Source organism: Seriola lalandi, unplaced genomic scaffold (genome assembly GCF_002814215.2).
Source record: "Seriola lalandi dorsalis isolate HSWRI2012SDOR001 ecotype SW California unplaced genomic scaffold, Sedor1 jcf7180002054330, whole genome shotgun sequence".
NCBI lineage: Eukaryota > Metazoa > Chordata > Actinopteri > Carangiformes > Carangidae > Seriola > Seriola lalandi.
The window spans coordinates 696,597-709,251 of NW_019524883.1; the positions used below are offsets into that span (position 1 = coordinate 696,597).

The window sequence follows — 12,655 nt, forward strand, 5'->3', positions numbered from 1 at the left end:
CGGAGCGGGTTGAAGAAAATACAGTAGATAGAGATGGCAGCTGCAGAAAAGCCCGAACTTGTGGTTAAAATGGGGCCCGAAGTTCGGTGTGGAAATATTTCGGGTTCAAACCGAACGATAAAGGCGAGCCACTGAACCCAGAGGCACCGCAGTGCAAGCGACGCTACAAAGTGTGTCTCGCAGAAGGAGCCAACACTTCAAACCTGTCCAAACATTTAAAGGACAACCATGCGGACTTGTTCCGAGACTTCAGTCAAGAACGACAGGTGATAATGTTGTTCACCTGTTCACTGCACTGTAATGTCAATGAAAGAAGTACAAAGCCCCTCCCAGCCCAGTAGTAGCTAAAACATGTCCATGGTTAATAAATACATTAAAAAATATATTTTTAAAAATGTAATTACATTCTTTAAATATTTAAATAACCCATTAAGGCAATACATAATATAATGAAATATTTTTTACAAAAAGTATCGAAAAGTATCGAAATACATATTGGTATCGGTATCGAAACAGAAATTTGGTATCGTGACAACCCTATATTGATGGCAGAGTCAGACTTCGGCCTAATGTTTTGTACTTTCAAATACCCCAATTAACACTCAATCTGCCCCCAGTCCTTCATCATAAAAAGTAGCTTCCTAAAAGGAGGTAACTTGTACAGTACATTATACAGTGTACTGTGCACAGTATGTAGTTTATATTCACATTCTTCTGTATGAGTATGTGAATACTGCAGTCTCAAATTCATCGAATTCAAATACAAATACAAATGGCACGCTTACGTTACATCATCTTGAATCTATATTACATCATCCGAAATCTGGTGCAGTGGTAGTCCAGTGTGAAAGTGTGAGTGAAACAAACGTCTGTAGTGTGAAGTGCTTTATGACAGGTGTGAAGCTCTGTAGTGCGATCCTTGTTGCTCTTCAGATGGCTCTCACCAGGTGTATGTTTTTGTTTGTTTGGTGCTGTATATCATGTCGCCAGGTTCGCTGTGAAAAACCAAACCAGAAGTCGCTGGTCTAGTTTGCCTGCACTATCTCTGTCTTGTGGTGCAGGCTGATTGTGTTTTCTCAGCGGATCAGAGACGACACCGTGATGCTCGATGAGCTTTGTACCTCAGGATGTGGTGATCTTTGCGTCAAGAGACTGATTCATTCTTATCTGGGCATCACCTCGCTGCATGGAGGCTACAGGCTGGCTGCAGAAGATTTACCTGCCTGTTACATGAATGAGCTGCTGTAGAGCCACGTACATTTGTGAAGAGAGTGCATTACAGTCAAAAACACAATTGTACCTAGCATTATTTCTTAAATGAGCACAACATATTATATACGTAGTGTGGGAACATTCATGTGTGCTCCTTTTACTCTCTTCTAGAGTTTCTGTCTTTCCACGTATTGGAAAATAGCTAAAAATAGTGATTGTTGAATGACTAAAATGTCAATATTTTCTATGTGACGTAAGAAAATCGTATTTTTCCTGAAACTTACTCATGAAAGAGACATTCTGAAACTGATCATAATTACAAATAATGAATTTACTTTGACAACTCGTGTTATTTCCCTCATTGTAGTATCATGTTGTATCTGTACTAAACTTGCCTCCATCAGGTTTGCCATGTGAGCATATATGTACAAGTATGGTCTGGTGCAATAGTAGCTACTATCAATATTTAGATCCTGCTGAAAGTTGTGAAATTTGTTGTAAATATTCTTTAGATTCTCAAGTGGGCCATGAGTTGGAAAAGGTTGGGGACGGCTGCTTAAAGAGTTTTAGAGTGGAATGAAAGGAAGAAGTGCAAAATGTCAAACTATTCCTTTAAAGATTCACAGGCCGGTGTTAACATTTATTTAGGCCAGTACTCCATGTTAATGTCTTCCATTTGCTCTTTTGAAGGAGTGGGTGAAGCCTGTATTCAACGAGTACGATTACCTAAAGATCGACTCACACGTTCAGCCGATGAGCGAGAAGCAGCACGACATCCTCCAGTGGAACAACGAGAAGCAAAGCTACAGCGAGGACCATGAGACCAAAAAAGGTGGTCACTTCCTCCATATGCTGCAGCCTCACAGCAACTTGCTGCTGCACTTCCAGGACCGGGACAGTTCGCAGGGCACCAGCCACTCTGAGGGACACATCTCCATCCATACTGTAACCCTGTCCGGAGAAGAGTTCGAGGAGGAGGTCATGTCACAGAGCTCCGTGAACACCCTCAGGAGTTTCCAAGACGGAGAAAGCTTTGGTTCATTTGAGGAAGACAACAGAGCGCACGCTGGCTATGATTTAGGGGGACCACAGCTGTCCAGCATGGACAGACAAAGTGGTGTATTACCACAGCATGAGAACCAAATATCCAATGAGTTATCAGTGGAAAATATGAACTTTCAGCCACATGCCCAGTTTCATGAACCAGAGAGGCTATCACTCGACTCGTTCGCCTCAAACGAGCAGTCAGAAGACGGCTACCCCCACGTGGACTTGGACACCATTGACAGTGGCTTTGTAGAGTGCAGCAGCCCTGGGGCCTCGGACTCAAACACAGGAGAAAACATAGACTCGGATTTATTTCATGAGCACCAAAACTTAAATTCTAACTACGTCAAGCAGTGGATGATATGTAACACTATTCAGGAGGACTCCAGCAATGCACAGAATGAACTACGGGAAACACAGTGATTATCGCTGCTGGTTTAATGACACAATTAAAGCTTGTAGTTTAAAACATGGGGACGTCGTTGACATTTTCACAAAAGATATTTGAATTACAGTTCAAGTTGTCCGGTCAGCACATAATCCTGTATGTCTTGTTCATCTTGAAATGTTGATCTGTGCACTTTTTACTTTGTATGTAAATAGTCATGTTCCTTTGTCTGAATTTTGCTTTTGAAAGACCATTCAAAGAGTGTGCCAATGTAATAATCTTCTCTTTTTCTAATTGTCTTTTACGCTAACATAATTCATCAAAACAAATTTTAAATGTATCTATTTATTAATAGATCATAGTAAAAATTATATTTTATTCTGATGGAACACTTCATAGACTTCACATGCAACACAGGATCAAAACGTTGCACACTGCTTTGGTTCATACTGCTGGAGAATGTCTTTTGTCACTGTATTTACAGCTTCATACTCTCATGGTCATGCATGCTTCATTAGCCTGTGCTGCAGCCTTAGCATGCCTGCTGCCTTATCAAGATGTCTGATAATGTTTGTTTTCCTTGTATATGCATTTTGTCTGTAACCACTGTAACCATCCATCCTGTTTTGTGCAATGTCAGTAAAAAGCAAACTGGAACAAAGTAGAAACTTGTAGAAACATTGACCTCATTCATCAGAGGGCATTTGTTGTCTTTCACCAAATGCCATTTATTAAGTTACTGTACATGCACAACTAAGGAAGTGCAACCGTGATATTTTACCATTCTCCTGGAAAACTCGAAGCTAAAAAACACTGAAAAAATGGATTGGTTTTTAGCTGCTCTGGGCCAATGTTATGTATTTTTTTCCTATTCTTGACAAATTTGTTTATGACATTACATCATGATATATTTAAATTGTGTCAAGGTACATATTTATCAGGTTTTGATGATTATCTTGAACTGATAATATCAAACAGTGAGTGTCTGAGGGTGGATTTTTCCTACTGAAAGGGCTCCTGATGGGTCCTGTAGTGGGAGGGGGAAGTGTGTATCATTTACTTTCCATATCCTGAGTTTCCCTGCCAGCTAAGGCCTCACACAGTTGCTTTTTAAAGTCTGTTTCTCCATCCTACACCAGCCTACCTGTTTCTGTCTACACTTTCCACACAATCCAGTTAATAATCATTTTTGATCATGTAAATAAAATCTGTATTCACACAGAGTGCAGTCTGTAAGAACAGTGACATGTATGATATGATATTGGCTCTGTGCTGCATTACAATGAGAAAGTGCTTAATGTCAGCATTAAGGCTGATAACAGATTTCCAGTTATGTGTTTTGAATTTTATGCAGATCATCATTTTCTCTCCTGTTAATGCATGTTGTCTCTCAATCTGGCCTCTTTCTGTCTTCCCCTTTATCTCATGCAAAAGTTTTTTGGTATCTAAGGCTGCACATACACCACTGTGCATCACTGTATCCTGTGATGCCACATGCAGTGTAATTTCAACGGTCAGGATAAGAGAGCTAAAACACTTTGTTTATTCAACACTTGCAATTTAAACTTTTAGACAAAAAAGGAAAAAAAGAAAAAAATACTAAGAGATGATATTCTAGCAACCCTGTGACGTCATAATGTTCTGCAAAAACACTTTCCTGGCCATTATTCAGCGCCGTAACTCTGGAACAGAGAGGGAGATAGTGACCATATTTCACATTTGGTCGGATACTGACTTGGTGACAGTAATCTTGGTTGTCCACCTTGAACCTTGAAAGCCAAAAAAATACAATAAATACCTTTTATTAAATTCTTTCAAAGTCTTCACTACGTACAGTATATTATATTAGTCTGGACAGACATGGATGTAAACTGCATACAATCGTGAGGCAGTAATTCTAGATTATTATTTTGTGGGTTTTGCACATCAACAATGAGGACATAATTGTAGAATCAATAAATGATATTAATAATGATCAACCATCTGAAGCTTGCCACATGTGTGTTTAGTGTGAGAGTGTCCAGAGGTCTTCATTCAGATTCTGTGCCAGTTGTTCCACATGAGGTTTCAATGTAACACTACTACTAATGAAATTCACAGATATTTAAAAGAGTGAACAACTTCAGTGTAAGTACTATTAAGTGTATGGACAGTAGGAAGATGTAACATAGAATCACAGGTTCCTGAGAATAAAACACTTTTTTGTCTTATCAGCATTCAGTACAAGTTTTAGGTTTTAGATTTACTTTCATGGTTGGAATTGGAGAAAAACCCTGTGTACACGAGATTGTATCATCTGCATAAAAGTTGATTTTGAAAGTCTGTGTTGGAATAGTAATATTGTTTATGTAGATTTTAAATAATGGGATCAAGCACAAAACCTTGTGATAGCCATTTGGTTTTTAAAAGGTAGGTTGATGTTCTATCAAGTAGAAATATCTATGAAACCACTTCTGACATGAACATTTAATAATAATAATAATTTTGCTTAAAAAAGTGCTTAAACAAAGCACATAGACAGTAATAAAATGACATAAAATGAAAAGTCCTAGAGATAAAGGTCAGTTAAAAACAAGTTTAAAAAAGTAAATTTTTCACTGGAGTTTCAAAGAATTATTCAGAGATAGTGGTGAAGATTGTGAAAAGCAATTGATTGTACAGTTTAAGCGCTATAACCAGGGCCGCGGGACAATGTTTTAAGTTTGGGGTGCTGTAGTAGGAGGAGCATTTTACCCCATCCCATACACATACAACATACACACAACAGTACAGTACAACAGTACTACAACGCACACACCAAAGAAGCAGCAGTAACAACAAAAGCAGCCAGGTCCATGAAAAGGCTTCAGTAATGCTATTACACAAATAGCTCACAATGATGCCATAACATTGCAATACACACGGCACACAAGCACATATCCAAGTATGCACATTATTTCAAGAAAGGTATATCAGGTATATGATGTTAAAAGTAACTGACAACTGAATATTAAACTGCTCGGCGGCAGCTTACACTACTGCACCATCAAATGCATGTCTCTATGGTAACCAACATGTCCAAAAGCCCATTGCGCAAGGCACATAAGAACATATCCAAAAAAAATATGTCAGTGTAATGTTAAAGGAAATTGACAACTGAATATTAAACTTAAACCAAATAACTTACCTTGAGCTGCAGACAATGTGCTCCAGTAGTTAATAATCCAAATGTGGCCTTGCGCTCAGGTGTTGTGGAAGGTCTCTCATCAGGGGGGAAGGATGTTCAATTCAGTTTAAAACGTCAGTGTGGACATGCATCAGGGAGAGGGGAGTTTGTCTCTTCTGGGTCATGGTGCTGCCGAGGCCATTTTTCATGATGCAAGGCGGAGAAGGTCCGTGATGAAGCCACTTCCATTTAGCGAAGTTGCTGTAAATGCACGGCTGAAAGTTTCTTTCCCAAAACGTCTGGCCGGAAGATTAAAGTTTAGTGGTTGAAGAGGTTTCCTTTACCTGCCAAGTCAACCCGAGGCTGACACCTGTTAGCCGCAGGGGTCCTTAGTGGTGGGCGGTGCTAACGCTGGTAGTCCGGCGGGTGCCTGCGGCGACAGTCTCCGTCCTCGGGGAAAAACTACAACCAAGCGAAATCGATGCTGGTGGAGCTGCTCTCTCTCCTGGGAAGGCTGGACTTCAGCTGTGCTCTCTTTAGCTGCCGGTTCCCCTTTCCCTTTATCCTTCCATTAGCTATCAATGTTACAGCAGCCGGATGTAAACTTACAAACGCTCCTTTACAGTTGACAGGACCCGCCCTACACTGCCTCTGATTGGCTGATGATCTTTGCCCCGCTGGTTGGATCGATTAGGGTTCGGCATGTGGAGTGAGAATGGTTAGAGTCCAGGTAAGAAGTCATGCTGAGGCAGAGTAGAAGTGGTTATGTTTACACTACAAGGACATTATGCTCTCAGCCCCCTGGTTCCCGCGGCCACGGCTATAACAACAAACCTCCTTTGGCTGCAGGTCTAAACTTGGAAACTGTTAGAAGAGATCTTTCTGCTGACCAAAGTGTGCACCTTCGTACTCTCTGGACTTAACACCTTAAAGGGTCATGATGAATATTCTTTTCTCATGATTTCAGTGGAGAGCAGAGCAGCTGCATTTTGAGCCAGCTGAAGATGATTTAGTGCATTTTTCCTGAGTTCAAAGTTACATCTCTCCAAGCAAGATGAAGTAAAGCTCTTAAATAGGTTTTTCCAGGTTTTTCCAACAGCAGACAGAAAAAAGCTTGATTTCAGATATGCTCCTCACCTGCTAAAACAACACTGAGTAACCCCTCAGCATGAAGCTAACCATTCGTTGTGACTGTCGGACCAGCAGGGGTATATTCATGTATAATTATCTAAGTTTTATCCTTGATGAGTATAAAAATCATATGAATCAGGTGCTTTACAGTCACAAGATCACAACCCAGTCAAACATTCAGTATCACAGTATGGGAGATTTTGGAAGTTACACAGCGTTCTTTGCCACTTTGGAAGAATGACCCCCCCCCCCAGTCGAGAAGCTGAAGCCTGGTACTGTGATCACAAAAATAAAAGTTTTTTTGACAGTTAATTCTTAAAAACCTGCAATAAAAATTTTAATATAATTATAATCCACCACAACAAAATAGTATAACCCACAGTGACATGAAAAGATTATTTAAATGTGATTAATCACAATACTGCATTCTATATCAAATTAAAAAAACAAAACAAAAGCTGGTCTAAAAGAGCCTCAATTGTTTAACAGGCGCTATGAACAGAGGCAAGAGCACATGCACAGAATGAGACCAGAAAAGAAAAAGAAACTTGTGACGTAAAGAGGTTCGACTTCCTGTGATACAACTGTTGATAAACTAAACCTCAGTTCCATCTCATTCAGTCTCGGAGACAGCAACAGCACCAGGGCAGCCCCCAAGGTAATAGCATTTTTCCAATGACAGCACATCAGAGCACCTGTGACATTTTTTTGTCTTATTTTTCAAATAATGGAAACTTAAGCTAAATTGTTATATTTGTGAATTTTTGTGTATTTGTCTTAGTCCTCTCACAGGTGAATGTTAGTGTAGACTGGATTGATAAATGTTTTGTATCTAATGTCTTATTATATACAGTATAATAAGACATTGAAAGAAGAAATGTTTTATTCATATCCACAGAGTGATACTCATCTCTATGGAAACATGAAGTGTCCGCAGCTCCTGTTCGTGTGTTGGTGCTCCAGCATCTTCGCAGTGACCAGCTGCTTCAGAGGTACTGTTTACTTGTCTGGATACAGAGATGCTTTTCTCTGAGATATTTTTGGGAGCGCCTTTAATAAGGCAGCTTATAGCATAACTCATCTTGTGGTCTGGATTTGTGTGACCTTCTTCCCCTTTGTACAAGTATTTGTGCACATGGGTCGGTCACACATTCCAGTTATCAACCACAGTGGGAGGTTCAAGGGAAATGTTTTACAGTAGATTAGAAATGTCAAGTAGCAATTCACATCTTCTGGTTAGCATTGCCTGAAACATTTGAGTAATATTTTTACTACCCTAGTAGTGGAAAGTAACATTTACTGAAGTACTGTACCTCAGTACTTTTGTTCTGTGTATACTTATACATTCAAGAGAAACCTTGTAATATTTACTTACCTGCATATATCTGTTGCATATATGAGTTGCCTTTAATCATTTCACTGCCTCTCAGATTTATCCTCTGACCCTGCACACGGGGTCCGACCCCTGGATTGTGAACCACGGGTCTAAACTACCTAACTGTATGCAAAGTAATTAAGTAGCTCCACCTGTAAGAAGCTACCTATATAACAGCATAACACTGACAGGGGACTCTTTTCTGCAGATTTTGTTGTGGAGTATTTTTTGTATTGTATCATCTTTACTTATACTTTAGAATCTGAAGTCTTTCCTTTTTAGAAATATCATTCATCGTCTCCAAATCTGCATGACATCAATCTTTTCTTCCCACATGTGTAGTTGATGGATATTCATGTATCAGTACGTTCAAGGACACGATTACCTGCGTCTTGAACATCACTGGTGATCCTGGGGGACCGTCCAACGCCAACTACAGCCTGAATTTCACTTATATTTGGTAATTGCACTAATTGCAGAATTATATGAATCAATGATTATTACTCATACAGACATTAATGTTTGTGTTTGTGGCACATGATGCAAACATGTTATTGTTCTGTTATTGTTTTTATTTCCCTTAGGACGTCCGAAAATTACATTTGTCCACTTGTGCTGATGAATCACACTTACAGCTGTGTCTGTAAAGTCCTGAAGCAATATGGATTTAATAGTCTCTATAATTATACCATAGAAGTTTGTAATCAATCTGGCTGTCAATCTCTAACAAAGGGTTTTGTGCCATTACAGAACAGTAAGTATGAATTCATTTTACTTCGTACTGATCGTATGTGTCTGACAGATCGTGTGTGTTTGCAGCTGTGTCTACAGGTGTGTGTTTGGCACCCAGAAAAGAATATAAGGGTATTATGATATCAAAGAAGTGTGTTTTATTGTTCAGGAGAGAGACTGAACAACAACTGTTAGGTAGGTTAATGTCTCTGCAAAGTGTACTGTATGGATTTACATATATGTAAATATGATTCAATCAATGTTTGTGATCAGTTCAGCTGACGTCCCCGTATGATGTTAAGGCCCAACCGACACCAGAGCATTTCAACATCACTTGGGCAAGTGGGTATGAAACTGAGATGTACATCGGTAAATACCTGGACTACGAACTCTTAATTCAAAAATCTCAAAGCAGTTGGAGCCAAGTAAGATTCACTGTCATAAATATCCATACTTTGATAACTTGTTTCGCCGTAATAAGATCTAACAATGATTGGTTTATTGTTTCCCCAGACTCTCAAATCAAGACTGCAGTTTGAATCCATCCCAAGATCACAACTTGATGCAGATGCTACATATTGCATTAAAGTGAGATCAAAACCTCTAGAAGATTTAGGTTATAAAGGATTTTGGAGTAAATGGAGTACAACGACCTGCTGGAAAACTGAAGCACGAGCAGGTAAAATGCCACTTTTTTTTTAGTACAAAGGCTTCATGGCTCTGACTAACAATGATACCAGCGCATGTGCTGGTGTACAGGTGTATGTAAAGTCTGCTTCCTCCTGGCCTGCACTGTGTGTGAGGTCTTATTGTCTCTGAATTACGTGTATGTCAGTATCATCATGAACAAGTATTGTATATTATTGTATAGACTACTGTATGAATAACAGATTCTATAAGACCTAAAAAAAATGTCTCACTTGCTACCTTTTTTTCACACCACCTTCGTAGAATAGTAGTTATAACTCATAAGCATCAGCCACCTAATAGTTTTACAGTCAACTCTGTAGTATGACTCACTAATTCTGCCTTATTTCATGACTCTTTCTCAGAACAAGGAAGTCTATTAGTCATTTTGACCAGATCTTTGGGCCCAGTGTGTTTGGTTGTTGGAGCTCTGCTGTTTGTATTCTACAGTCCAACTGCGAGGTAACTCATCTGCTCTTTGAAATGTTGGTGAAAGGGGAAATTTAAACTTGTCATAACAGATGTAATCTGCTCTGGATAATGATTGTGAGATGAGATTTGATCTTTCTGATCTTTCATGAATTTGTACAACAGGATGAAGATAAAAACTCTGTCCCACACACCATCACCAGCCCCTTTCTTTCAACCTCTCTTTCAACATCATGAAGGCAATCTGCAGGTGAGGTGGTAGGAAGATGTCCTCTCGTCCATTCTCAGTCTTATTGTCTGATTTTTAGGAAAGTGAAGTAACTCAGGTTGTGATGATAACATTCAATGAAATGTAGTCCAGGTGTCTGTTGACAACAGTCGCCATCAGGGATATTTTGGTTGTCATTTTGTTGAGTTTCAATTCTGCTTTACTATATGAACAGAATTACACATAAGGGCTATAACATAATGCAGGACACAAAACAAAGCACAACACATAAGTAATAAATTCCTCAAAATCTAAACATGAAGCTGTTCTAAATGTCAAAGTTAGCATGCTAACATGCTCGAATAGCAATGTTTATGCTAAGCAGGTGTGATACTTGCCATGCTAGCAGGTGTTTGTTCATACAACAAAGCATTGGGGAAATTTTCATTTTTGACCTGTATAAAAATTCATCAAAACAATCACCAAAGTCATTACAATTAATCCTGAGGGGGTTAGGTTTAACACTACGTTTGTGTATGTTGTGCAAGATGTGCTACAATACAAGTAAGTCATGCGACTTCATCACACCTCATCTATCCCCATGCTACTGAATTTACAGGAATGGTTTTCACCTCAAGGCAAATTTGCATTAACATACAAAACTGAGGAGAACATGATTACCAACGCTGTGGTTGTTGTGCCGAAACCCATCACCAAGGATCCAGAAGAGGACCAGGACTCCCACAACCCTTCAGCACCAAAACTGGCATTCAGTCAGTGTCAAAGCTCATATGTTGGATTACCTGAGACACATGAGACTTTGAATCCTATGACTATGGTCTGCCCAGGGAACACTTCTTACACTCAGCTCCCTTGCTCTGTCTGGGGCTTAGGTAATGGAGAAGTACAAGTTTTTCCCTCTCCACCTCAAACTTTCTTAGAGATTAGCCGTACCGACTCTGGTTGCAGTTGTGAGGACCTGACCCAAAGCCTAGAGTGCAGTTTACCCAACAGTCCTGTTAATGAGAGTTCACCACCATGTTTCAGTACTGATTACTGCATTCTCAACAAAACAGCAGAAGGTGTTGTTCCTGTTTTAGTGACCAAATGAAGAACCCAAATGTTCCATCTGATTCCCAGCGAGAGGATGAGAGCTAAGAATAAGAAACGATCCTGTCAGTTGGTTTGGAGAAAGAGAAATTCACCAGACTGATGACACTGATCACAATGGCTGTATATTTGCATCCTAAAAAGCACCTGGTGACAAACTTAGCTACTTTCCGTAAAAGAGAGTCACCTGTATTCCCCTCCGCAGGCACACCTGTCTATGCTGACCACAAGGCAGTGCATGTGAATGAGCTTGTAACTTTCTCTCTGACTGAGCATTTCACAAGAGAAAGCTGCCCAAATCACAGCACAGCTGTTGTCTATAACTTATATATATATATATATATATGGTGATTTTTATAGATAATGTTGTGGTTATAAAATCAGGATTTTAGCAGCAGAGCAGCAGCTTGGAAATGGCTTGGAAGTGACTGTTGTTAAGATTCAGGCTTAATGCTCAGTCACTGTTTCAAAGCTGTTCTTATGTCTGACAACAGAAACAGAAAAACATGTAAATGATAGCAGCTTTATTGGGAATTTATCTGTATTAAAATACTATTTTGTTTGCTCTTGTTCAAACATCATGTGTGTTTTATGTTGCCTCCAGCTTTTAATGAAGAAGAGAGCAACCTTGCTTCTTTTCTTTTTTTTTTGCTTTTTTTAATTTGCTTGAGAGAAATGCTTTAGTTATTTGCTGGGCCATCATCCATCTTTCAATTGTTCAATTGCTGGTATTGATCAAGGGTGCGGTGGAAACTACAGGGTTATTGAGAGGCCAACTGCTCCTAAAATAAACAGGATGTAGCAGATGCTCATGATGTATAGTATTTCCCTAAGGTGATCAATAAAGTTTAATTCCAATATTCCAATATTTATTTCTCTATTATTTGTTTCATTATTATTAGTAAAATACTATAGGCCCGATTAAGAAGAAATTAAGGAATAATTGTTTGAGACATACCCATACATATGGAGAGTTTATGCTTCGGGTCAGTAGAAATCTATTAAATCTTTCATTTATGTTCATAATGTGTGTAACTATCACTCAGTGTGTTGGACTGGGCTGTTTTAAAATAATCATAAAAAATACACTCCATTTCCATAAATCCTACAAAGTACCCCAAGCTTCAAAGTCTATTCTTGACCTTGGAAACAGAGAAATATGTAGCCTCTAAAATGGCCATACAATCCAAC

The 12,655-nt window shown here is 39.2% G+C and overlaps 2 protein-coding genes across 2 annotated transcripts in view; both read left to right on the forward strand.

The window, feature by feature from the left end:
• LOC111655683 (uncharacterized) overlaps positions 1-3,870 on the forward strand; it is a 10,680-nt gene extending 6,810 nt beyond the window's left edge. The window contains exon 9 of the mRNA XM_023407168.2: positions 1,903-3,870. Within this exon, the coding sequence (XP_023262936.1) occupies positions 1,903-2,682 (780 nt within the window). The 3' untranslated portion in view covers positions 2,683-3,870. The remainder of the gene's footprint in view (positions 1-1,902) is intronic.
• A 3,955-nt stretch (positions 3,871-7,825) lies between these two features.
• LOC111655655 (interleukin-21 receptor-like) lies at positions 7,826-12,330 on the forward strand. Its single transcript, XM_023407131.2, has 8 exons — positions 7,826-7,915; positions 8,641-8,758; positions 8,883-9,052; positions 9,304-9,455; positions 9,544-9,709; positions 10,083-10,179; positions 10,312-10,396; positions 10,974-12,330. Exons 1-8 carry the CDS (start codon positions 7,846-7,848, stop codon positions 11,463-11,465), a joined length of 1,350 nt encoding a protein of 449 aa, XP_023262899.2. The 5' UTR covers positions 7,826-7,845; the 3' UTR covers positions 11,466-12,330.
• The last annotated feature ends 325 nt before the right edge of the window (positions 12,331-12,655 follow it).